The sequence below is a fragment of the Labeo rohita genome, chromosome 12 (genome assembly GCF_022985175.1).
Source record: "Labeo rohita strain BAU-BD-2019 chromosome 12, IGBB_LRoh.1.0, whole genome shotgun sequence".
NCBI lineage: Eukaryota > Metazoa > Chordata > Actinopteri > Cypriniformes > Cyprinidae > Labeo > Labeo rohita.
This window is the reverse complement of record NC_066880.1, coordinates 26706841-26730542: the sequence shown is the minus strand read 5'-3', so window position 1 is coordinate 26730542 and position 23702 is coordinate 26706841. Positions and strand designations below refer to the sequence as shown.

The window sequence follows — 23702 nt, the reverse complement described above, 5'->3', positions numbered from 1 at the left end:
TTTAGCATTCAAACTTGTGGCATTTAAAAAAAAAATAGTAATGTTTCAAAAATATTTTAAATGCATACAAAATTCATTATTATCATTTATATATATATATATATATATATATATATATATAAAATGATACTTGAGTTAAAGTTTTTAAAAAGTTTTCTGAGTATGAGCACCAAAAATTATCATATGTGACCCTGGAGCACAAAACCAGTCATAAGGTTCGAAATTGAGATTTATACATCACTAAAAGTTGAATAAATAAGCTTTCCATTGATGTTTGGTTTGTTGGGATAGGACAGTATTTGGCTGAGATACAATTATTTTAATATATGGAATCTGAGGGTGCAAAAAAAATCAAAATATAGAGAAATCGCCTTTAAAGTTGTCCAAATGAAGTTCCTAATAATGCCTATTACTAATCAAAAATTAAGTTTTGATATATTTATAGTAGGAAATTTACAAAATATCTTCATGGAACATGGTCTTTACTTCATTTCCTAATGATTTTTGGCATAAAAGAAAAATCTATAGTTTTGACCAATGCAATGTATTTTTGGCTGTTGCTACAAATAGCGACTTAAGACTGGTCTTGTGGTCCAGGGTCACACATGTGAATTTAATGGTAATTTAATCCAAAGTGAACAGGAGGATTTATTTAAAAAATAATTTAACCTGAAAACCCAACATTTGTACACTTTTTGAGTAAACTCAAAACCAAAACTAACCAGTGTTTTTAAAGAACTATAGTAGTCAACATTTGAAGTGGATCAAAAAAAGTTTATGAAGTTGTCCAATAAGACAAGAACTGGTATTGTTTTGGTTTCAGAACAACTTTGATGAAACGTTTTGATCCACTTCAAATGGTGACTACTGTAGATGTGTATTCTCAGAACCACATATAAATTCATGTTTTTTGTTGTTTATACACTTGCAGCAAGATCTGATATGAGACAGAATTTCCTCATTCATCTAATTGCATGACTAAGTGCTTATCATGACCGACCCTAAAAGGCAAACTCAGTTTTTTCTAGTCATCTTGGCTTCTTTTCTCCCAGAAACATGACTACTATTTGCGTGTCATTTGACTCAAAGGTGCTATGTTGAATTTCCACAGCGCTTTGGCTCATAAGTAGTTAGTCAGCTGACATCAGGTGACAGTCTGTAGGTATGGCTCAGGTTCACATGGCAGAGCACGATGGATTGTCAGTTCTGCCCTCTTGCCTGAGATCCTCAAGAGGCTGTGCAATGCTTACTCCACATCTTGTGAAGTTGTTTTGTTGTTGCAAGAGCTTTTCTTGATTTGGTGTCACAACGGTTCCAGTGACCTGATCTCACACCAGTGATGCAAATCAATGCAAATGACTTCATTATTACAGCCTCTTATCACTAAAAATCAATAACTATTGATTTCATGTGCCTCCTTGTATTTCTCTCCCTGCTTCTTTTGTTTTGACATCTGGTGCAGGAAAAAATGTCTAAACAGATGCATAACAGCAACATTAACCTCTCTGTTCTCCTCAGTGGATCAAGGGAAAGATCGCACGGACGCTAAAAGCCCTACAGAAGCGGTACATCACCACAGACACGGCGGTCACCAGCGAGGACCTGGAGGCTAACCTGCTGTGTTGTGCTTTGGAGGCGGTGTTCATCCATGGAATCAAGAGCAAATTCATCCGGTCTGACGGAAGTCACGCACGCAAAGGAGGGTCACGAGGAGCACTTCCTCAGCCCGTCTTCTGGAGCCTGTTGAAGACTGTCACCCACAGGTGAGACGTAGGTTAGAATACCTAAATGAGTTTTAATTAACTCATGCATTTAGAAAATAAATATGCTATTGATCTTATTGTGAACAATTCATCCATGCATATTTCATAACTGAATCTTCTAGTGAAAACAGCAGACATATGCAGAACTTCTCCAATCGTTTAGTCTGCTTAAACTGCCCCTACAAGCTCACATTCATTTTTGACCCTGGACCACAAAACCAGTCTTAAGTAGCACAGGTGTATTTATAGCAATAGCCAAAAATACATTGTATGGGTCAAAATTATCCATTCTTGTATGCCAAAAATCAGGATATTAAGTAAAGATCATGTTCCATGAAGATATTTTGTAAATGTCCTACCGTAAATAAATCAAAACTTAATTTTTGACTAGTAATATGCATTGCTAAGTGCTAACATTAAAGGTGATTTTCTCAGTACTTTGTTGTTGTTACTCAGATTCCAGATTTTCAAATATTGTCCTATCCTAACAAACTATACATCAACGGAAATCTTTTTTATTCTGCTTTCAGATTATATATAAGTCTCAATTTAAAAAAATTGATCCTTATGTTTAGTTTTGCAGTCCAGGTTCAAATTTGCTTCCACTTTTGAGTGTCACGCCAACAACTCAACAACCAATCAGCAACAGCTACATGAAACCGAGTCTCCGCCCTACATTTTTTTATTTTGATAATCTATTACACTCGAATGTAGATCAACTTCAATTTCAGTGTCACCTTAAGAGGTGTAGCAACAATTATAAACAATTGAAACACAACTAACTTAATTTACATCAAAAAATGTAGCCATGTAAAATGACTTTTAAATATGTTAATCTGTATATTTGAAAGATTGTATAAAGATAATATAAAGGTATACTTTGTATTTTAATTTTAAATATACACTATTCACAGTTTTGGGGTTAGTAAGTTTTTATTTTTTTCCATGCTTTAGAATGAAGCTTTTTTAGCTTCATGCTTAAGAATAATTTTAACCCTAGAAGTATTTCCAAGTGAGCAACCTGTCAGCCATTTGGAAACAGAAAGAGACACGTCAAGGAAAGGATTGTGACAAGCCTGTAGGATTAGATGAATCATGTGGTTTAGTAATTGGCTGTTAAGTCTATGGGCAGTAGTCAAGTGACACTCACTCACTCGAATCTTTAAGGCCTCTTGACTCACGTTTCGTGTGTAGTTTAACTCAGCAGGACCATTTTTAGGCTTTGTTTTAAATGTAGAGGGAGAAGGTGGAAGTCAGTTCATAAAGACACAGTGTCATATTTAAACTTTTATTCATAAAGATCTAAATTCTTGTGCGATTTACTTTGTCTTGTAGAAGTGACTGCACTGATACATGAATGTATTAATACAGTCGTTGTCAAAAGTTTACATACACCTTGCAGAATCTGCAAAATGTTAATTATTTTACCAAAATAAGAGGGATTTTTGTTCAGTGATAGTTGTTCATGAGTTCTTTGTTTGTCCTAAACAGTTAAATTGCCTGCTGTTCTTCAGAAAAATCGTTCAGGTCCTACAAATTAATTGGTTTTTCAGCATTTTTGTGTATTTGAACCCTTTCCAACAATGACTATGATTTTGAGATCCATCTTTTCACACTGAGGACAACTGAGGGACTCATATGCAACTATTACAGAAGGTTTAAACGCTCACTGATGCTTCAGAAGGAAAAACAATGCATTCTACCTAAATATCATATTTTTTTCATTTAGTACTGCTCTTCAGAAGCTACAGAATAAACGTACATGTTTCCCAAAGGACAAAATAAGTCTTCTGGGAAACATGTAAGTTTCTTAATGCATCGTTTTTCCCTTCTGGAGCATAAGTGAGCATTTGAACTTTCTGTAAAAGTTGAGTCCCTCAGTTGTCCTTAGTGTGAAAAGATTGATCTCAAAATCATACAGTCATTGTTTGAAAGGGTTCAAATACACACAAATGCTAAAAAAACACCAAAGAATTTGTGTGACCTGAAGGATTTTTCTGAAGAACAGCGGGCAGTTTAACTGTTCAGGACAAAAAAAATATCATGCATTTTGTATGATCACTCTTATTTCTGTAAAATAATTAACATTTTGCAGATTCTGCAAGGTGTATGTAAACTTTTGACCTCCACAGTATGTGATACTGTTTATTTAATGATCACACAACGTTTCTGCATACTGTAGGGATGTAGTTCAAGAACTGGAACGACTAAGCTTCATAAACTCAGACATTGGACGCTGCAGAGCATGGGTTCGCCTGGCGCTAAACGACGGGCTTCTGGAGTGTTACCTGACCTCGCTGTTTCGCGACGGGTCCAACTTGGGCTCCTACTACCAGCCCGGGGCTATTTTGCTGGACCCGGAGGACCGCGAGGTTCTTCTCACCCTCCTGCAGGGTTTGTCCTCGATGACCTTCCAGCTCTCCTATAAATCAGCTGTGCTGAATGAGTGGACCAACACACCGCTAGTCCTCGCAGGCCTTTGTCCCCCAACACCTGCCGATGAGCCTCTTGTAGGCCCCAAGCGCAAAGAGTCTTGGGATACAGTCTCCGAGTCATCCGGAGGTTCTGGAAGCTCCGATTGGGCTCAGGATGTGCTCCAGAGGGAGCCGAGGAGAGAGCAGAACGAGGGCTGTGAGGTGAACACGCCGCTGACCTCGTCAAACCTGAGTCTGGATACATCAGGATCGTCACAGCTGTCCTCTAGCCTCAGCTCTGATAGTCTGCTGCAGGGACAGGAGTTTAGGAGTCCAGAGAAGGAACACTGGAGCTGTGACACGGAGATCAACCAAAATGCACAACAGAAGATCACAGCTACAGAGTGAGTATAAGCATGGTCTAGGTTAAAGGGATAGTTCACGTGGTTCTCATGGTTAAAGGGATAGTTCACCTAAAAATGAAAATTCTGTCATTAATTACTCACCCTCATGTTGTTCCAAACCTGTAAGACCTTTGTTGAAATCCAAGAGCTTTCTGACCCTACATAGACAGCTATGCAACTATCACGTTCAAGGCCCAGAAAGGTAGAAAGTACATTGTTAAAGTCCCCCTGCAGTCAAAATTTTGATCCCTTAAAACTGATCTTTGATCATCAAAATGAAATATTTCAATGTTTTTTTCTGAAAATAATTTTCTCATGCCTTAAAACAGCTTGAATGTAACTCTACCCCCCTGGCCTCATTTACTATACGTGGATCTATGAATATGCAAATTAGCCACGCCCCCACACAGTCACACCAGTCAGAGCCCCGTGATCCACTAACTGAACTGTAGTAAACGAAGATGGCGAAACACGGGTAATGACAGATAAAACTATGTTTTTACTAGCGGACAACTACAGTGGATACTGTAACGTGTTAAAGTTACTTACTTGACGATGTTGTGCCCTCAAAATGCCTTGAAGGCTCGAATGCAGCCTAGTTTGTGATTCCAGTTCGCGCCTGTGAGCATACGCGAGTGGTGCGTCTGGCTCCGGACTACTTTTACACTGTTGCCGTGGGTTATTTTTCAAGTTAGCGGTTAGCGCCTAGTGGTTGTGCTCTATTTAGTTCTCTATATGCTTTTTTAAATGCTCTATTTAATATTTGGTTTTGTGCTAATGATCTTATTGGTATATTTTGCACGCTAATGATGGGAATCTATTCTTTGACGTGATTGGTTACTGAAGTTTGTGACGTAGCAAAAAAAGGGCTGTTTCAAACCGCATTTCTGGGACAGCCTTTGGGAAACTACAGTTTTAAGGAGAAAATACTCAGCAATGGTGTTGATTAATGGACTGGCACATGGTTTGTCTAAAAGCATATTAAAAACACCATAGACAAATAAACAACATAACCTTGATTTTCACGACAGGGGGACTTAAAATAGTACTTGTGATATCAGTGGTTCAACTGTTAATTTTATGAAGCTACAAGAATGCTTTTTGTGTTGAATACAGTCATTATTTTTGTTTTCTTTGCACACAGAATGTATTCCTGTAGCTTCATAAAATTATGGTTGAACCACTGATGTCACATGGACTATTTTAACAATGTCCTTACTACCATTCTGGGTCTTGAACGTGGTAGTACTGTTGCTGTCTATGCAGGGTCAGAAAGCACAAAGTAAATGTGAGAGAAATTGTTTAGTGAATTCATTTTGTAAAGTAAGTAGAAGTTTTGTAATCTGAAGTCATGCTTGCTTGTTTTCAGAGAGAACAGTTCCTCTAATCAGGACTTGAAGGAACACTTCGATGTATTCATCCCTGCTTCAGACTCTGCAGCACAAGCAGTTAATGACAAAACGCACATGCCTGACACGTCCCCAACAGCTGCACAAGACGCACATCAATCAGACTCATGCTCTGAAAAGATATCAGCTGAGACGATACAGGAGACTGTAGAAGGAACCACGGAAGAATCCGAGACTGTAGTTAAAACTACCGCAGTCACTGAGACTCCAGAAAGCGAGCAGAAGGAGGAAAACAAAGACTCACCTGTTGATTCCCCTCCGGTTTCTGCTTCGACTGAGAGAGTTGAGAAGACCTCTGACCTTAAAGACCCTGATGCTCTTCTTCCAAAAACCTCTACTGCCACTAGTACAGTGGAGAAATCCCAACATGCTGTATGCAGACGCTCTGCAAGTACAGTCAGCAGGAAAACCTCCACGGACTCGCTGTATTCCTCCTGCGTGAGTGTTTTCCAGGATTCATATTCTCAGGTTTTTATTTCTTAAGCATATACAGTTGAGGTCAAAAGTTTACATACATCTTGCAGAATCTGCAAAATGTTAATTATTGTACCAAAATAAGAGGGATCATACAAAATGCATGCTATTTTTTATTTTGTACTGACCTGAATAAGATATTTCACATAAAAGATGTTTACATATAGTTCACAAGAATAATAGTTGAATTTATAAAAATTACCCTGTTCAAAAGATTACATATGCTTGATTCTTAATACTGTGTTACCTAAATTATCCTTTTTTTTATGCCTGCTGTTCTTCAGAAAAATCCTTCAGGTCCCACAAATTCTTTGGTTTTTCAGCATTTTTGTGTATTTGAACCCTTTCCAACAATGACTGTATGATTTTGAGATCCATCTTTTTACACTGAGGACAACTGAGGGACTCGTATGCAACTATTACAGAAGGTTCAAATGCTCATTAATGCTCCAGAAGGAAAAACAATGCATTAAGAGGCAGGGGGTGAAAACTTTTGAACATAATGAAAATGTGCACATTTTTCTTATTTTGTCTAAATATCACGTTTTTTTCCATTTAGTACTGGCCTTACAGAAGATACTTACATGTTTCCCAGGAGACATGATAAGTGAAATTTACCCTGATTTTCAAATTCAAAAAGTTTACACCCCAGGCTCTTAATGCATCGTTTTTCCATCTGAAGCATCAGTGAGTGTTTGAACCTTCTGTAATAGTTGCATATGAGTCCCTCAGTTGTCCTCACTGATAAAAGATCTCAAAATCATACAATCATTGCTGGAAAGGGTTCAAATACACAAAAATGCTGAAAAACCACTGAATTTGTGGGACCTGACCGATTTTTCTGAAGAACAGCAGACAGGGACTCATGAACAACTATCACTAAACCAAAAAAACAACAACACACAGCTGTCGATCATTCAGGTAACAACACAGTATTAAGAATCAACTGTACATTCACACACACATGTGGAACTAGTGTTGGGTTATTAATATAGATTAATCCATCTTCATTTTGGTTAACCAGTATTGATTCTTAAATCCCTGTGCTGTTTTCAGTTCATGCATGAACCAAACTTCACTAAACTACTTTGTAGAGCGCATCTCAGCCAGTACATGAATAAGCTTTCTGTTTTGTTGCTTTTCATATGTAAATGTAGTACAGTACACACAGTATATACTGTCACGAAACTCAAAGCACAAGTGAACAAATCGCCTCTTCCTCTTAGCTAGTTACAGAACAAAATAAACATAAATGAACACAAGGTGTTGAAAGAAACAGTGCAACTTACTGAAATTGATCACATCTCATGCAGTCTCTCAACGTCAATAAAATGCCTTGTAAATAATGTCACATTCAATTCAATTCAATTCAATTCAAATTTATTTGTATAGCGCTTTTCACGATACATATCGTTGCAAAGCAGCTTTACACCAAATTGACATTTTTACAATATATGTAGTAGTAGTTTGATGTACATATGGCAGAGATGTGTGGTAAAGATCAATTAATGACGTAATCAAACAGACAAAGAACATTATAAATTAGTAGCAGAATTCGGTAATGCTGTATGTTTTCAGGGTTGGCGTCATCTGAAGTCCTCTGTGGGGTTGGCATCATCTCTTCTTAAGTGTTCTGGATCCACACTGGAGCTTGTGAATTCCTAGTTACCATGGGATGTCAATCCCATGGCAGAAACAGAGAACAAATAGGAACATAATTAGCGTAGCTGCTGTTCAAACTAAGAAAAGGAAGGTTTGTTAAACCAGAGCTAAAAGATTAATAATGAACATTTGATCAGATATAGCTGCAGGAAAAGTTTATGAGATGCATTATTTGTGTGCTTGGCTAAAAAGATGCGTCTTTAATCTAGATTTAAACAGAGACAGTGTGTCTGAACGCCGAATGTTATCAGGAAGGCTGTTCCAGAGTTTGGGTGCCAAATGTGAAAAAGATCTACCTCCTTTAGTGGACTTTGCTATCCTAGGTACTACCAACAGTCCAGAGTTTTGTGACCTTAGGGAGCGTGAAGGATTGTACCATGGTAGAAGACTAGTCAGGTACGCAGGAGCTAAACCGTTAAGTGCCTTATAGGTAAGAAGTGCTATTTTGTAGCTGATGCGGAACCTAATAGGTAGCCAGTGCAGAGACTTTAAAATTGGGGTAATATGATCATATTTTCTTGACCTGGTAATGACTCTAGCAGCTGCATTTTGGACTATCTGTAGCTTGTTTATTGAAGATGCAGGACAACTACCTAGTAGTGCATTACAATAGTCCAGTCTAGAGGTCATGAATGCGTGAACTAGCTTTTCTGCATCAGAAACAGGTAACATGTTTCGCAGCTTGGCACATATCGTCCAAAGCTTGATAGTTGCCATGAAAATTAACTGTAGAGAGGAACGTTTTGCTAAATATATGCACTATATTACATATTCATAAATGAGACAACACTGGTTATGTTTAAGTAAATCAGAATCATGACAGCAACAGTAAAAATATAATCATATCATTAAAAAGTTTATATAAAACTGCTTTGAAAATGTTTGTATACAAAGTTTTATTTGTATGTTGTTAAGTCTATGTTTTAAGCTGACAGCATTCCTTGTATAGTTTACAGCATTATTTTTATCTTTGCATGCATAAACGAATCAAAATTGGATTTGAATCGAATCAGAATTTAATTGAATTGATTCATGAAATCAATTGCCTATTCTATTTGGCACTAATGATGGATCCTAATAGCACGTGTACAACGGACGTAACAGTCTGTAGCTACTTAAAGGAGAAGTCCACTTCCAGAACAGAAATTTACAGATAATGTACTCACCCCCTTGTCATCCAAGATGTTCATGTCTTTCTTACTTTAGTCATAAAGAAATAGTTTTTTGAGGAAAACATTTCAGCATTTTTCTCCGTATAATGGACTGATATGGTGCTCAGAGTTTGAACTTCCAAAATGCAGATTAAATGCGGCTTAAAGTCGGCACCAATAGCTTTGTGGGCAGTGCGCTGACTGTGGATGCAACAATACAGTTGGTCCACGGTTCAATACGTATCACTGATAACACGATAAGCATCACTTCGGTTAAATAAGCATCACTGATGACGTTCTGTTCCAGCTTCTCTAATATGGATAAAGGCAAAAACAAGATATAACATTAAACGTGTTGATTGATGAAATGTAAGGACAATAAACGCTCGTCTGCAATAATATATGGTTTATCTGTGTTCTTTAAGCCATCTCATGTATTTTCATAAGCCATTGCTAATCGACATACATAGAATATGAGTATAGAATTTATCGTCTGCCTCATACTGTGATAAGAATCCACATCAGATCACATAAGGAAGTTGTTTCATATACTCGACTGATGTTGTGAATTAAAAACAAGTTATAATGTTTTTTATAACTTTTGTTTTATAACTCTTTTGTTGGACAACAGGTTTAGAAAGGCTTATCACTGCATGTCATTAAAATGGAATTCAAATATAAGCGAGGAGGCGCTTCCTCATTTCAGCACGTGAAATCGTGGGCACACATACAGCAAATTCCGAGAGAAATACTACAGGGAAGTTAATTAAATGCAAAACCGAAAAAACACAATTTACAAGCGTGTATTGAACCGTGGATTTGGTGACATATGGTGAAGTTGCTCTCAGGTGTCTCGAGATTGAATCCCACCTTGTGGACCTTTCCCGAATCCCCCCCCCAGCTCACTTCCTGTCGTATTTCCACTGTCCTGTCATTGAAAAAAGACAGGAAAAAAAACAAAAGTGGCTTTAAACAATCCCAAATGCGTTTGTAAATGATCCCAGCCGAGGAAGAAGGGTCTTATCTAGCGAAAAGATCTGTTATTTTAATAAAAATAATAAAATTTATATACTTTTTAATGTCAAACGCTCGTCTTGTCTTACTCTGCCTGAACTTTTTTTTTTTCTTGGTTCATGGCAGTTAGGGTATGTTGAAAAACTCCCATCGCGTATTCTCCCTTAACTTCAAAATCGTCCTATATCGCTGTTTTACCTTTTTTGTTAAGGGTGTTTGATCTTCTTTGCATGTTCACTTTGCATAGACTAAGTTGGTACTTCTGCAGTGATGTAGGATGATTTTGAAATGATTTTTACAGTTGAGGGAGAAAATACAATTGGAGTTTTTCGACATAGTCTAACTGTCTTGAACCAGAATACACAGAGTTCAGGCAGAGCAGGACAAGACGAGCGTTTGAGATTAAAAAGTATTTAAATTGTATTTTGTTTATGAAAATAACCGATCGTTTTGCTAGATAAGACCCTTCTTCCTCGGCTGGGATCGTTTACATTATTTGGGATCGTTTGAAGCTGCATTTAAACTGCTTTTTGGAAGTTCAAACTCAGGGCACCATATCAGTCCATTATATAGAGAAAAATCCTGCAATGTTTTCCTCAAAAGACACAATTTCTTTGCGACTAAAGAAAGAAAGACAAACATCTTGGATGACATTGGGTGAGTACATTATCTGTAAATTTTTGTTCCGGAAGTGAACTTCTCCTTTAAAATCTGCTCAAATACACCTTTTTGTGTTTCAGAAATCCACATCTTGGATATCAGAGGATGATTTCTACAAACCAGAAGAAATGGGCAGTTCTGAAGCGTATGCCATCATTGACGACGCACAGATGAACGGACAGGTGTCGCCTACCTCTGAACCAGACACCGTCCAGCCACCACCTAGTGTGGTGCACCGGAGACACAACGGTAGGAATTTCCTTATGCCTGAATCTTGGTTAGTAACTACTGGAAGACATTTATACTCACCAAGCTCTGAGCTGCAAAGTGGTGGGAAACTAGTGGTTGGTCTATTTTTATTGGCTACAGTATGTGTGAACTGTGCTTAAATATTCCTGTATTTTTAACAACTTCCTTATTGCAGAGCAATGACCTTAAAAAAAACTATCTGACATATTTATACTTCCCTTTGCTTGGTTTCACATACAGTAGTTAGGTGCTTGATTTAATTTTAATAGCTATGAAAGGCTTCCCAGGTTAAAAGTGACTTAAGTGTTGCTCCATGCACTGAACTTTGAGGTTTGATACCAAGTACGATTGGGATTTAAAGCAGAGAGTTACGTCTCAAACTGAAGAAGGTCAAAACCCTGTTTATAAGATGACAGCTTTACCATCTCTGTCTCCCTGAGTTTCTTTACTGTTTTTACTGCCTTCTCACTTACTATCGGAATGTAACAGGTTCAGTACAGCATAAGCTTTATCGACAGCATCTGTTGGTTACCACACAAGAACAAGTTCATCTACCAACTTTAGTCAACTTTACAGTTTCAATATTACACATATTTGTATGCTTTAACAAAATATGATTTTCACATTTCTGCTTTTTAACCTTCAATGCTTAACCTTCTTTACGTTATTTAAAAAAAGGTATGTTTCACCAAAAAATTAAAATGGTCATCATGTACTCAAGCTCAAGTCATTCCAAACCTGTATGACTTTCTGAGCAACATGAAAGAAGAAATGAAAAATTGTTATTTTGTATCATTGAGATACAATTATAGATTGTGTTAACATTTTGAATTCAATTTATATTTAGTTTCAAATTATATTGTGTTTTTGTCATTTTTATTGGATGTAGTTTAGTGTTTTTTGTTTTAATTTTTTAAATATATGTCTATATAGTAATTATTGGTTTTGGTTTATTTAGTTTTAGTTGAAGTTTTTTACTTCCAAATAAACTTAATGGAAATAAATATATGTTTTTTTTTGTTTGTTTTTTTTTTTGTTTGTAACTTAACAACAATAAGTCTAGTTGCATTGTATGAAAAGTGGGATGTTTTTTTTTTAAATATCATTTTATATTCCACAGTAAAAAATAAATGCAAAAATAAACATAATATTTATAGTTTTATTTTATTTATTGCAGTTATTTATTTATTTATTTATTTAATTATTATTGTTGTTATTATTAAATATATAATTAATCTGTTATAAATAAAATTATTAATCTGTTATAAATATTAAATGATTTCAATAAATGATTTTATAAATATGTCTATCTATAAATTCAGATAGATGGATGGATGGATGGATGAATAATTTAGCCTTGTGTAATGTGTGTGTGTTTTTTGGAATACTCAAACTCAATCTCATAAAACAGAAATTTGATCAGAAAACACATGTTCAATAAAGTCTAGAAATGTTGGATCTTGGATTATGAAATATATGAAATATATCTAACTGTAATTTTTAGGTCAGTAATGTATACATATTACATATGTTTATTTATAATATTATTTCTATAATAACAATAATAATAATAATGTTTATATATAATATTATTTTAGTCTTTTGCAATGTATAATTTTCTTTTTTTTAAATACTTAACCTCAAGTCTCAAGTTTATAAAACAGCAATTTGATTTGAAAACCACAAATGTTCGATAAAGTGTAGAAATGTTGGATGTTGCTGGATTTCAAAATATATTTAAAAATGTAAGCTGTTGTATTTATCATTAAAATAAATAAATAAATTATAACTTAATTCTAACTATAATTTTTTAGTTCAGTAATGTATACATATTACATATGTTTATATATAATAATATTTGTATATAATAATAAGAACAATAATAATAGGTTTATATATATATATATATATATATATAATATTATTTTAGTAATTTGCAATGTAATTTTCTTTTCTTTCTTAATTTTCTTCTTTTGTTTATATTTAACCTCATGGCTCAAGTTTATAAAAGAGCAATTTGATTAAAAAAAAAAAAAAATACAAATGTTCCATAAAGTCCAGAAATGTTGAATGTTGGACTTTAAAATGTATTTAAAAGTTTAAGTTGTTGTATTTATTATTAATTTGAAATAAAAATGAATTTGAATAAAATGAAAATGAATAAAATACACTACCGTTCAAAAGTTTGGGGTCAGTAAGACTTGTAATAGTCTTTAAAGAAGTCTCTTATGCTCATCAAGGCTGCATTTATTTGATTAAAAATATAGAAAAAAAAACAGTAATATTGCAAAATGTTTTTACAATATAAAATAATAAATTATGTTTATAAAATAATGTTTTTTATTTTAACATACTTTAAAATAGAATTTATTCCTGTGATGAAAAGCTGAATTTTTATCAGCTGTTACTCCAGTCTTAAGTGTCACATGATCCTTCAGAAATCATTCTAATATGCGGATTTATTATTAGAATGATCAATGTTGGATAATATCAACAGTTGTGCTGCCAAATATTTTTTGGAACCTGTGATTTTATTTTTTTTTTTTTTTTCTTCTTCTCAGGATTCTTTCATGAATAACAAGTTTAAAAAGTACAGTGTTTATTCAAAATATAAATATTTTATAACAATGTAAATTATTTATTATTAACTTTTAATAAACTTTTAATTATTAACTTAATACATCCTTGGTGAATAAAAGTATTAATTTCTTAAAAAAAAAAAAAAAAAAGAAAGAAACAATAAAAATGTACTGACCCCAAACTTTTGAACGGTAGTGTATATTAGTAAATTAATTAATTAATTAATTAATTGTAACTTGATTCTAGCTCAAATTTTTAGGTCAGTAATGTATACATATTACATATATGTTCATATATAATATTATTTGTATATAATAATGTTATATCTAATATTATTTTAGGCCTTTGCAATGTATATTCTTCTCTTCTCTTTTTTTTTTTTTTAAATACTTAACCTCAAGTCTCAAATTTGAAAACAGCAATTTGATTAAAAAAAAACAAAACACAAATGTTTGATAAAGTCTAGAAATGTTGGATGTTACATTATAAAATATCTAAAAAAGGTTTAAGATGTTGTATTATTAAGTTAAAATAAATAAATAAATAGATCAATTGTATCTTGACTCTAACTCGAATGCAATGTACAATTTTATTTTATTTTTTTTAAATACTTAACCTCAAGTCTCAAGTTTATAAAACAGCAATTTGGTTGAAAAACAAATGTTTCATAAAGTCCATAAATGTTGGATGTGTATAACATGGTCTCTATGTCTCTCAGGTCTTCCTAACCCGTTCAGGGGACTGGTAAAGCTGGGTCAGCTGGAGCGGCGCAATGCGGTGGGCATATGGTGGGATTATTACTGCGAACTCTCTCCATTTGAACTTAGGCTTTACATGAACGCAGAGGAGCGCATCTGCTATGAAAACCTGTCCCTGCTGCGCTGCGAAGACGTCCGCCTGTCCTCTGGTACCGAGGGCCGATTCCGGCTCTCCTTCCTAGGCAAAAAAATCTACCTGCGCGCACCGTCTCGAGGAGAGGCGGAGGACTGGGTGGATCGTATCGTGGAGGCCATCAGCAAACTGCGGCCCATAATGAGAGACGAACAGTGGGAGGTTCTACACACGTCCAACGACCAGGACGTCCCCTCGCCGACACCCTCGAGCCCCGAACACACCATCTCAGAGCTTCCAGACCCTCCACAGTTAGATTGGACACGTCATAAGGACCCAGAGCCAGACGCCATAAAGGAAGCGGTAGTCTATCAGAATTTGGAGGAGAAGGGTTGGCGGTCAGTTTTGCTTTCTCTCTCCCTGGAGACTCTCAGAGGGTACCGGGTTCAAGGCGACTTCAAGACGCCTCTCTTCTCACATCCCATTGGGAACATCAGGGATGTGGTTCCTGATGTTTCTTTAGGAAGCCCTGCGTTTTTTAAGGTTTTGACTGCGCAGGACACTCTGACGCTGAGGGCGGAGAGCGGCGAGGAAGCACGAGGATGGAGGAGTCTGATCAGAGGAGCGCTCGACTCGTATCTGGAGACGGAGGATGATGGAGCGGTTCAGGGCGTCTCGTCGTCTCGCCTGGGGAGTGTTCACAAACTGGTCCAACACAGACTGAAGGGAGATGGGATGTTGCTGTCTCACTTGTGTATTGTCCCAAATGAGAGAGGACTGGACGCACAAAACTACAAATGTGCAGGTATGACAGGTTTGCATGATTATTTTATTTTATTTTATTTTATTTATTTATCATTTTATAATTTTTTTGCATAGAAAGAAATATTTGTAAGTTATTTAGAATTCCAGTTAAATGAAATTAATAATGACTCCAGTTTACAAAAAAAACAACTTTTAAGCAGTAGCGTATGAATCAGATATATCTGTCTTTTATGATATGGCAAGGTTTTCAAATGTCATTAATAACAATTAATAGAATAAAAATTAAATAATTATTTAATATTTCTTTACTACTTTTATTTTATTTTATTTTATTTATTATTAATTTTTTTGTATAGAAATATTTGTGAGCTATTTAGAATTACAATTAAATGAAATTCATAATGACTTTTAATAAGCTCCAGTTTACGAAAAAAAAAAAAAAACTTCAACAGTAGAGTATGAATCAGATATCTTCAATCTTTTATGATATGGCAAGGTTTTCATATGTGAATATTAACAATTAATAGAAGAATAATTAAATAATTATTTAATCATATTTCTTTACTACTTTTATTTTATTTAGTTTTATTTATTATTAATTATTATTATTTTTTGCATAGAAATATTTGTACGCTATTTACGCTATTTTCTAATGTCATTGATAACAATTAATAGAATAATAATTAAAGAATTATTTAATCATATTTCTTTACTACTTTTTTATTTTTATTATTAATTTTTATTAATTTTTTTATTTTTTTATTTTATAATTTTTGTATAGAAATATTTGTAGGCTATTTAGAATTACAATTAAATTAAATTTATAATGACTTTTAATAAGCTCCAGTTTACAAAAAAACTAAATTAATATTAATATTAAAATTAAATTAATATTAAAAATTAATTAAAATTAAAATAATTATTTTAATCATATTTCTTTACTAATTTGACATCAAATGCCACAGATTTTATGATATTTTAAAATATGTTTTTGCTTGATGGTTACACCACTTTTTTTTAATATTTAAGTTTTACATGCTATAAATATTTGACAGAAATGTATGGAACCAGTATTAGAACTGTGCATTTGCATTTTAAACTAGATCTGTCTTATCTTCACTAATTTCCTTTGTATGCTTACATATATGAGATGAGATGAGGAAGTGCTGTGCTCTAGTGTCTATATTGAAGTGTTTTTCTTTCTACCTGTGCTGCCTGGCTCTAAGTAAAAGCTGTTGTAAATGTGCACACAGGTTGCCCTAGTCAGATCGGTATATCTCTGGGGAAAGCCAGACTCTGTGAGTTCTCGGGTCAGTACTACTGTGAGAGCTGCCATCAGGGAGACACGACCATCATCCCCTCCCGGATGGTGCACAACTGGGACCTGACAGCACGTGAGGTGAGCACTTATGACTTCATTTTATTTTATCTGTTTTAGTGCTGTCAAAAATCATTTGTTTATGGTTTCTGAAGGATCACGTGACACTGAAGACTGGAGTAAAGATGCTAAAAATTAATTTTTGATCACAGGAATAAATTACATTCCAAAATATATTAAAATAGAAACCTGCTATTTTAAATTGTAAAAATATTTCACAATATTACTCAATTTTTTTTTTCTTTATTTTCATCAGTTGAATGCAAAATCTTACCAAACCCAAATTTCTGAGTTGTGTATGTGTTTATGTCATTCAGCTGTGTTTGTCTATACATTCAGGTCTCAAAACAAGCCTTTAAGCTGCTGACTCAGATTGAGCACGAGCCGCTCCTGCACCTGGACATTTTGAATCCTGACCTGTTTGATCACACTGACATCATGGAGAAAGTGCAGAGCCTGAGACGGAGGCTTCGTTTTCTTGGAGACTACATCCTCATCTGCCGCAGCGGCATCGGCAAACACATCCAGCCCAGGTGTGTGTGTGTTCTTAGATTCCTTTGTTTTTGTAATTTGGACACCATCTTTAAAGCCTTTAAAGGGTTAGTTCACTTCCAGAATAAAAATTCAGATAATTTACTCACCCCTATGATATCCAAGATGTCTTTCTTTTTTCAATCGAGAAGAAATTTAGGTTTTTGAGGAAAACATTCCAGGATTTTTCTCCATATAGTGGACTTCAGTGTTCGCCAGTGGGTTGAAAGCAGCTTTCAATGCAGCTTCAAAGAGCTCTACACGATCCCAGCCATGCAAAAAGGGTCTTATCTAGTAAAACAAACCATTTTCTTTAAAAAAAAAAAAAAAAAAAAAAAATAATAATAATAAAAATGTGTGTACTTTTTAACCGCAAATGCTTGTCTTGAACCAGCTCTGATGATGTGCATCTTCATGCATTATGTAATCACGTTGGAAAGGTCACACGTGGTTAGTTTTCCGTCTGTGTATTTTGGTTCAAAAAATTGGAAAGGTTGAAAAACTCCATCGCATTTTCTCCTACAACTTCAAAATCATCCAACACTGTTGTTTTTTTTTTTTTTTTTTTTTTTTTTTTTGTAAAGGGAGTTTGACTTTCTTTGCACATTTGGTTTGTAAACACTGGTCGGTACTTCTGCGTGACCTTTTTAACGTGACTACGTAATGGATGAAGTTAAGCTAGTGCAAGACAAGCATTTGTGGTTAAAAAAGTAAATCAGTTTTTATTTTTTTAGAAGATGACAGATCGTTTCGCTAGATGAGACCCTTATTCCTCAGCTGGGATCGTGTAGAGCCTTTTGAAGCTGCACTGAAACTGCAATTTGGACCTTCAACCTGTTGATGCCCATTGAAGTCCACTATATGTAGAAAAATGCTGGAATGTTTTGCTCAAAAACCTTAATTTCTTTTTGACTGAAGAAAGAAAGACATGAACATCTTGGATGACATAGGGTTGAGTAAATTATTCTAAAATTTTTATTCTGGGAGTGAGCTAATTATTTTCCAGGTGATTGCAACAGATAAATAATATGTGTTTTATTTCCAGGCTTCAGCAGCGGACATACTTACTGGATAACAGTGACGTATACAGTGTGTTGGACTTGCAGCAGGTATTGGTTGCTGTTTCTTGTTGTGTATAATTTGAACTAGGGGTGTGCGACATGTATCATCTACAAAAATATAATTATTGTTTTAACAATGGGCAAAGTGAGAATACTGTTAAGGGGAAGTTAGTTATTTTCAGAAATTGAATTGTGTGCCAAGAGAAATAAGTTTTGTTTGGTAATACACTACCAGTCAAAAGTTTTTGAACAGTAAGATTTATAATGTTTTCCAAAAAAGTCTCTTTTGCTCACCAAGCCTGCATTTATTTGATCCATAGTACAGCCAAAACAGTAGGATTTTGAAATATTTTTATTATTTAAAATAACTGTTTTCTATTTGAATATATTTTAAAATGTAATTTATTCCTGTGATTTCAAAGCTGAATTTTTAGCATCATTACTCCAGTCACATGAGCCTTCAGAAATCATTCTAATATTCTGATTTGCTGCTCAAAAAACATTATTATTATTATTATTATTATTATTATTATTATTATTATTATTATTATGTTGAAAACAGCTGAGTAGATTTTTTTTTTTTCAGGTTTCATTGATGAAAAGAAAGTTCAGAAGAACAGCATTTATCTGAATTAGAAATCCATTATAAATGTCTTTATCATCACTTTTGATCAATTTAAAGCATCCTTGCTAAATAAAAATATTAATTTCTATAGTTTCTTCTCCCCTTCCCCAAAAAAACAAATATATATATACTGACTCCAAGCTTTTGAATGGTGTAGTGTATAATGTTACAAAGGCGTTTTATTTCCGATAAATGCTGATCTTTGGATCTTTCTATTCACCAAAGAATCCTGAAAAAAATTTTTTTTAAAAAATATTAATAATAACAATAAAAAATGTTTCTTGAACAGCAAATCAGCATATTATAATGATTTCTGAAGGATCATGTGACACTGAAGACTGGAGTAATGATGCTGAAAATTTGCTTTGATCATAGGAATAAATTACATTTTTAAATATATTCAAATAGAAGACAATTATTTTAAATAGAAAAAAAATCACAGTATTACTGCTTTTGCTGTATTTTGGATCAAATAAATGCAGGCCTGGTGAGCAGAAGAGACTTCTTTAAAAAACATTAAAAATCTTACTATCTAACAACTTTTGACTGGTATACAATATATATATAAAATATATATATATAAAATATATGGTATACTTCCACTTTGCAAAATATTTTGATCTTTGTCCTCAATATGAGCATGACCATGAGTCTCTTGGTTGTATAAAACAGTTCAATAAACAATAAGTTAACAATTTTGAATTACATTTTGGACAATGTTGTCAATGTTTTGTTTCTGCTGTATTTTGTCAGTTAAAATTCCCAAATGAAACCACAGCAGAACTGTTTTGTACATCCAAACAAGTAAAACATAGCTGTGCTTTACTAAATGAATTCACATTTTGAACAAATCTGCATAATGAATGATTCTGTGATCAAATGAATCAGCCATTTGAATGACTCTTATAAATGAATCACTTAACTCATTAAGATAGTGACTTGCTGCCACCTACTGGTGGTTTTAGTTTCATATTTAGTCTCAAGTATTATTTCATTTTTTAAAAATCAGTTTAAGATGGCACAGATTGCTCTTAAATGAAAAGGTGTGAACTAACAACGTTCTCAGTGCAAAAAAGCTACAAAAGTTGTCACTGGGGCGGTACCTTTTCAAAAGTACACTTTATTGGTACCTAAACTGTGTATCTTTTGAAGTGGTATGACACAAGTGACATCTTTTGCACTTTTTTTGAATATAAAAAATAGGAATATCACACAATATCGCACACCCCTCACTTAAACAAAACCCCTAACCTTTGTTGAAGAAAACAGTGCTATTAAGTGATTAACCTCTTATTTTTGCACACAGATAGCAGACGGGCACTATGAATCTTACCTGCAGTCTTTGATTCAATTTGGCTCCAAGCACGTGCACAACTGTGACCTTTGCACCCAAAGGGGCTTTATATGTCAGATCTGCAACACCGACAACATCATCTTCCCTTTTCAGTTTGACACCACCACCAGGTACTACTACATGTACAGGTGCATCCCAATAAATTAGAATGTTGTGGAAAAGTTTATTTATTGCAGTAATTCAACTCAAATTGTGAAACTCGTGTATTAAATAAATTCAATGCACACAGACTGAAGTAGTTTAAGTCTTTGGTTCTTTTAATTGTGATGATTTTGGCTCACATTTAACAAAAACCCACCAAATCTCAACAAATTAGAACAATTCATAAGACCAATTTAAAAAAAAAAAACATTTTTAGTGAATTGTTGGCCTTCTGAAAGTATGTTGATTTACTGTATATGTACTCAATACTTGGTAGAGGCTCCTTTTGCTTTAATTACTGCCTCAATTCGGCGTGGCATGGAGGTGATCAGTCTGTGGCACTGCTGAGGTGGTATGGAAGCCCAGGTTTCTTTGACAGTGGCCTTCAGCTCATCTGCATTTTTTGGTCTCTTGTTTCTCATTTTCCTCTTGACAATACCTCATAGATTCTCTATGGGGTTCAGGTCTGGTGAGTTTGCTAGCCAGTCAAGCACACCAACACCATGGTCATTTAACCAACTTTTGGTGCTTTTGGCAGTGTGGGCAGGTGCCAAATCCTGCTGGAAAATGAAATCAGCATCTTTAAAAAGCTGGTCAGCAGAAGGAAGCATAAGGTGCTCTAAAATTTCTTGGTAAGTGGGTGCAGTGACTTTGGTTTTCAAAAAACACAGTGGACCAACACCAGCAGATGACATTGCACCCCAAATCATCACAGACTGTGGAAACTTAACACTGGACTTCAAGGAACTTGGGCTATGAGCTTCTCCACCCTTCCTCCAGACTCTAGGACCTTGGTTTCCAAATAAAATACAAAACTTGCTCTCATCTGAAAAGAAGACTTTGGACCACTGGGTAACAGTCCATTTCTTCTCCTTAGCTCAGGTAAGACGTCTCTGACGATGTCTGTAGTTCAGGAGTGGCTTAACAAGAGGAATACGACAACTGTAGCCAAATTCCTTGACACGTCTGTGTGTGGTGGCTCTTGATGCCTTGACCCCAGCCTCAGTCCATTCCTTGTGAAGTTCACCCAAATTCTTGAATCGATTTTGCTTGACAAGCCTCTCAAGGCTGCGGTTCTCTCAGTTGGTTGTGCATCTTTTTCTTCCACACTTTTCCTTCCACTCAACTTTCTGTTAATATGCTTGGATACAGCACTCTGTGAACAGCCAGCGTCTTTGACAATGCATGTTTGTGGCTTACCCTCCTTGTGAAGGGTGTCAATGATTGTCTTCTGGACAGCTGTCAGATCAGCAGTCTTCCCCATGATTGTGTAGCCTAGTGAACCAAACTGAGAGACCATTTTGAAGGCTCAGGAAACCTCTGCAGGTGTTTTGAGTTGATTAGCTGATCGGTCACCATATTCTAATTTGTTGAGATGGTGGGTTCTTGGTGGGTTTTTGTTAAATGTGAGCCAAAATCATCACAATTAAAAGAACCAAAGACTTAAACTACTTCAGTCTGTGTGCATTGAATTTATTTAATACACAAGTTTCACAATTTGAGTTGAATTACTGAAATAAATGAACTTTTCCACAACATTCTAATTCATTGAGATGCACCTGTATATACAACACATTAGACATAAAATATAAAACCCTACACATCCTCTTTCACTCTAAACCAGTGCTGTGCTAGCACTTTCTTTTTTAGTAGAGTCACATGATTCAGTCACATGCAGCACATGATGATGATGGTTTAATTCTGTGTTTTCTGTCTCTCAGGTGTAACATCTGCAAGACGGTGTATCATTCTGCCTGTAAGGCCAAGTGTCCGGTCTGTCCACGCTGCGTTCGCATACAAAAGTATATGGAGAGGGATTTGGACGGCTGATTTAGGTGTTCTATTCTAAAAAAAACGGTCGTGCTACAAGCTCAAAATGCAGGGTTGTTACTTTATTATTGTTGTAGTCCATATTTAAAAGTTATTTTACTTAGTAGCTGACCAACTGGAAGCGTTTGATCGTTTTCTCACACTAAGCATTTTATTTGACTCTCAACCTTAAGTGCACTTATTTACACATTCATATGTACATATTTACTCACGTCGGCACTCCCATGTATGTTCTTTCATGAAATGTCAATAATGCCAAACAGACACTGTTCTGCAATGGTGGGAAAGCTGTTATTAAATCTGACTTTTGCTGTTCAACTTTATGGAAACACAAAATTCTTCGGGCTTCACGTGTTTTTCTGCAGGTTTGTGTTTAGAATCATAAGTCTCGGGTTCTCTCTTTGTTTTTGTTTTTTTGCATAGTCCTAATTGATTGTCAAGCCAAGGATTTCTTTATTTATGAAAATTAAGGCACTCGAATGCCAAGGATCTTATAACTCTCGTTTTTATAGTACTTTTTTTACATCTGAATGTCACATGCCAAGTTTTATATGAAACATTGTGAGTTTACAAAGCGTTGTATGCATTAATAAGCATGTTGTATATGCAGGAGTTGTATGCATTTAATAAGAGGATGGTTTGTGAAATAACAAACACTTACAACCTCCTTTAACAGGTCATTTTTGTATGATACTGTGCCTTTATTTTCAATTTTGAGTGTAGCATTCATTATCACTAAACTGGATTGTGCCAAAAATGTAACTATTGTAAATCACCAATGTGAATTATTAATGCTTGCCACAAAATCAGAAACATAATTGCTGACATTCATCTCTGTAAATGATAAAATGGATAAACTCTTATATATTATATATTGTTTTCTTGGTTTAAAGAATGTCTGCATATGAAGAAGGTTGACTGCTGCTTCGTTAGCACTTGTTTTATATTGAACAATGAAATGGTAGAGATGACATTTTTCTTTTTGAGTTTTTTTTTTTTTTTTTTTACTACTTTTTAACAATGCTGTTTTTCCTGATATTTTTATGATGAGTTCATTATATCATCTGTTAAAGGAAAATCCCAGATGACTTTTTGTCTTTCTTGTCTCATGTTTTGCCACTAGAGGCAGTGTCACATAAGCAAAAGTCTTAACAGGCGGATTTTTTTTAGAGTCATGAGTACTGAAGCTTTTCTCTGGTCTATAAGCAAAGGTCATTCACAATCCTAATGTTTTGATCTTTTTGACTTATTTTCTTTTATTATTATCAATAATTCTTCTTAGTAAATCCCTCATGCAACAGTATTTACCAAAAAAGCACCAATATTTACAGTGCACACAGCACTACCTGTACATTGTGTGTGTTAATGTGTGTTCGCTGATCTCATGCTAAAATAATATGTTTGTG

The 23702-nt window shown here is 34.7% G+C and overlaps 1 protein-coding gene across 3 annotated transcripts in view; it reads left to right on the top strand.

Moving 5' to 3' along the window:
* plekhm1 (pleckstrin homology domain containing, family M (with RUN domain) member 1) overlaps positions 1 to 23300 on the top strand; it is a 26238-nt gene extending 2938 nt beyond the window's left edge. For 2 of the 3 annotated variants that reach the window (XM_051124373.1, XM_051124375.1), the window contains 10 exons: positions 1519 to 1763; positions 3946 to 4581; positions 5951 to 6458; positions 11032 to 11200; positions 14499 to 15416; positions 16630 to 16775; positions 17094 to 17287; positions 18331 to 18394; positions 20278 to 20435; positions 22188 to 23300. In XM_051124373.1, coding sequence (XP_050980330.1) covers positions 1519 to 1763; positions 3946 to 4581; positions 5951 to 6458; positions 11032 to 11200; positions 14499 to 15416; positions 16630 to 16775; positions 17094 to 17287; positions 18331 to 18394; positions 20278 to 20435; positions 22188 to 22296 — 3147 coding nt within the window. In that variant the 3' untranslated portion in view covers positions 22297 to 23300. The remainder of the gene's footprint in view (positions 1 to 1518; positions 1764 to 3945; positions 4582 to 5950; positions 6459 to 11031; positions 11201 to 14498; positions 15417 to 16629; positions 16776 to 17093; positions 17288 to 18330; positions 18395 to 20277; positions 20436 to 22187) is intronic. The other variant, XM_051124376.1, reaches the window with a different exon arrangement.
* The last annotated feature ends 402 nt before the right edge of the window (positions 23301 to 23702 follow it).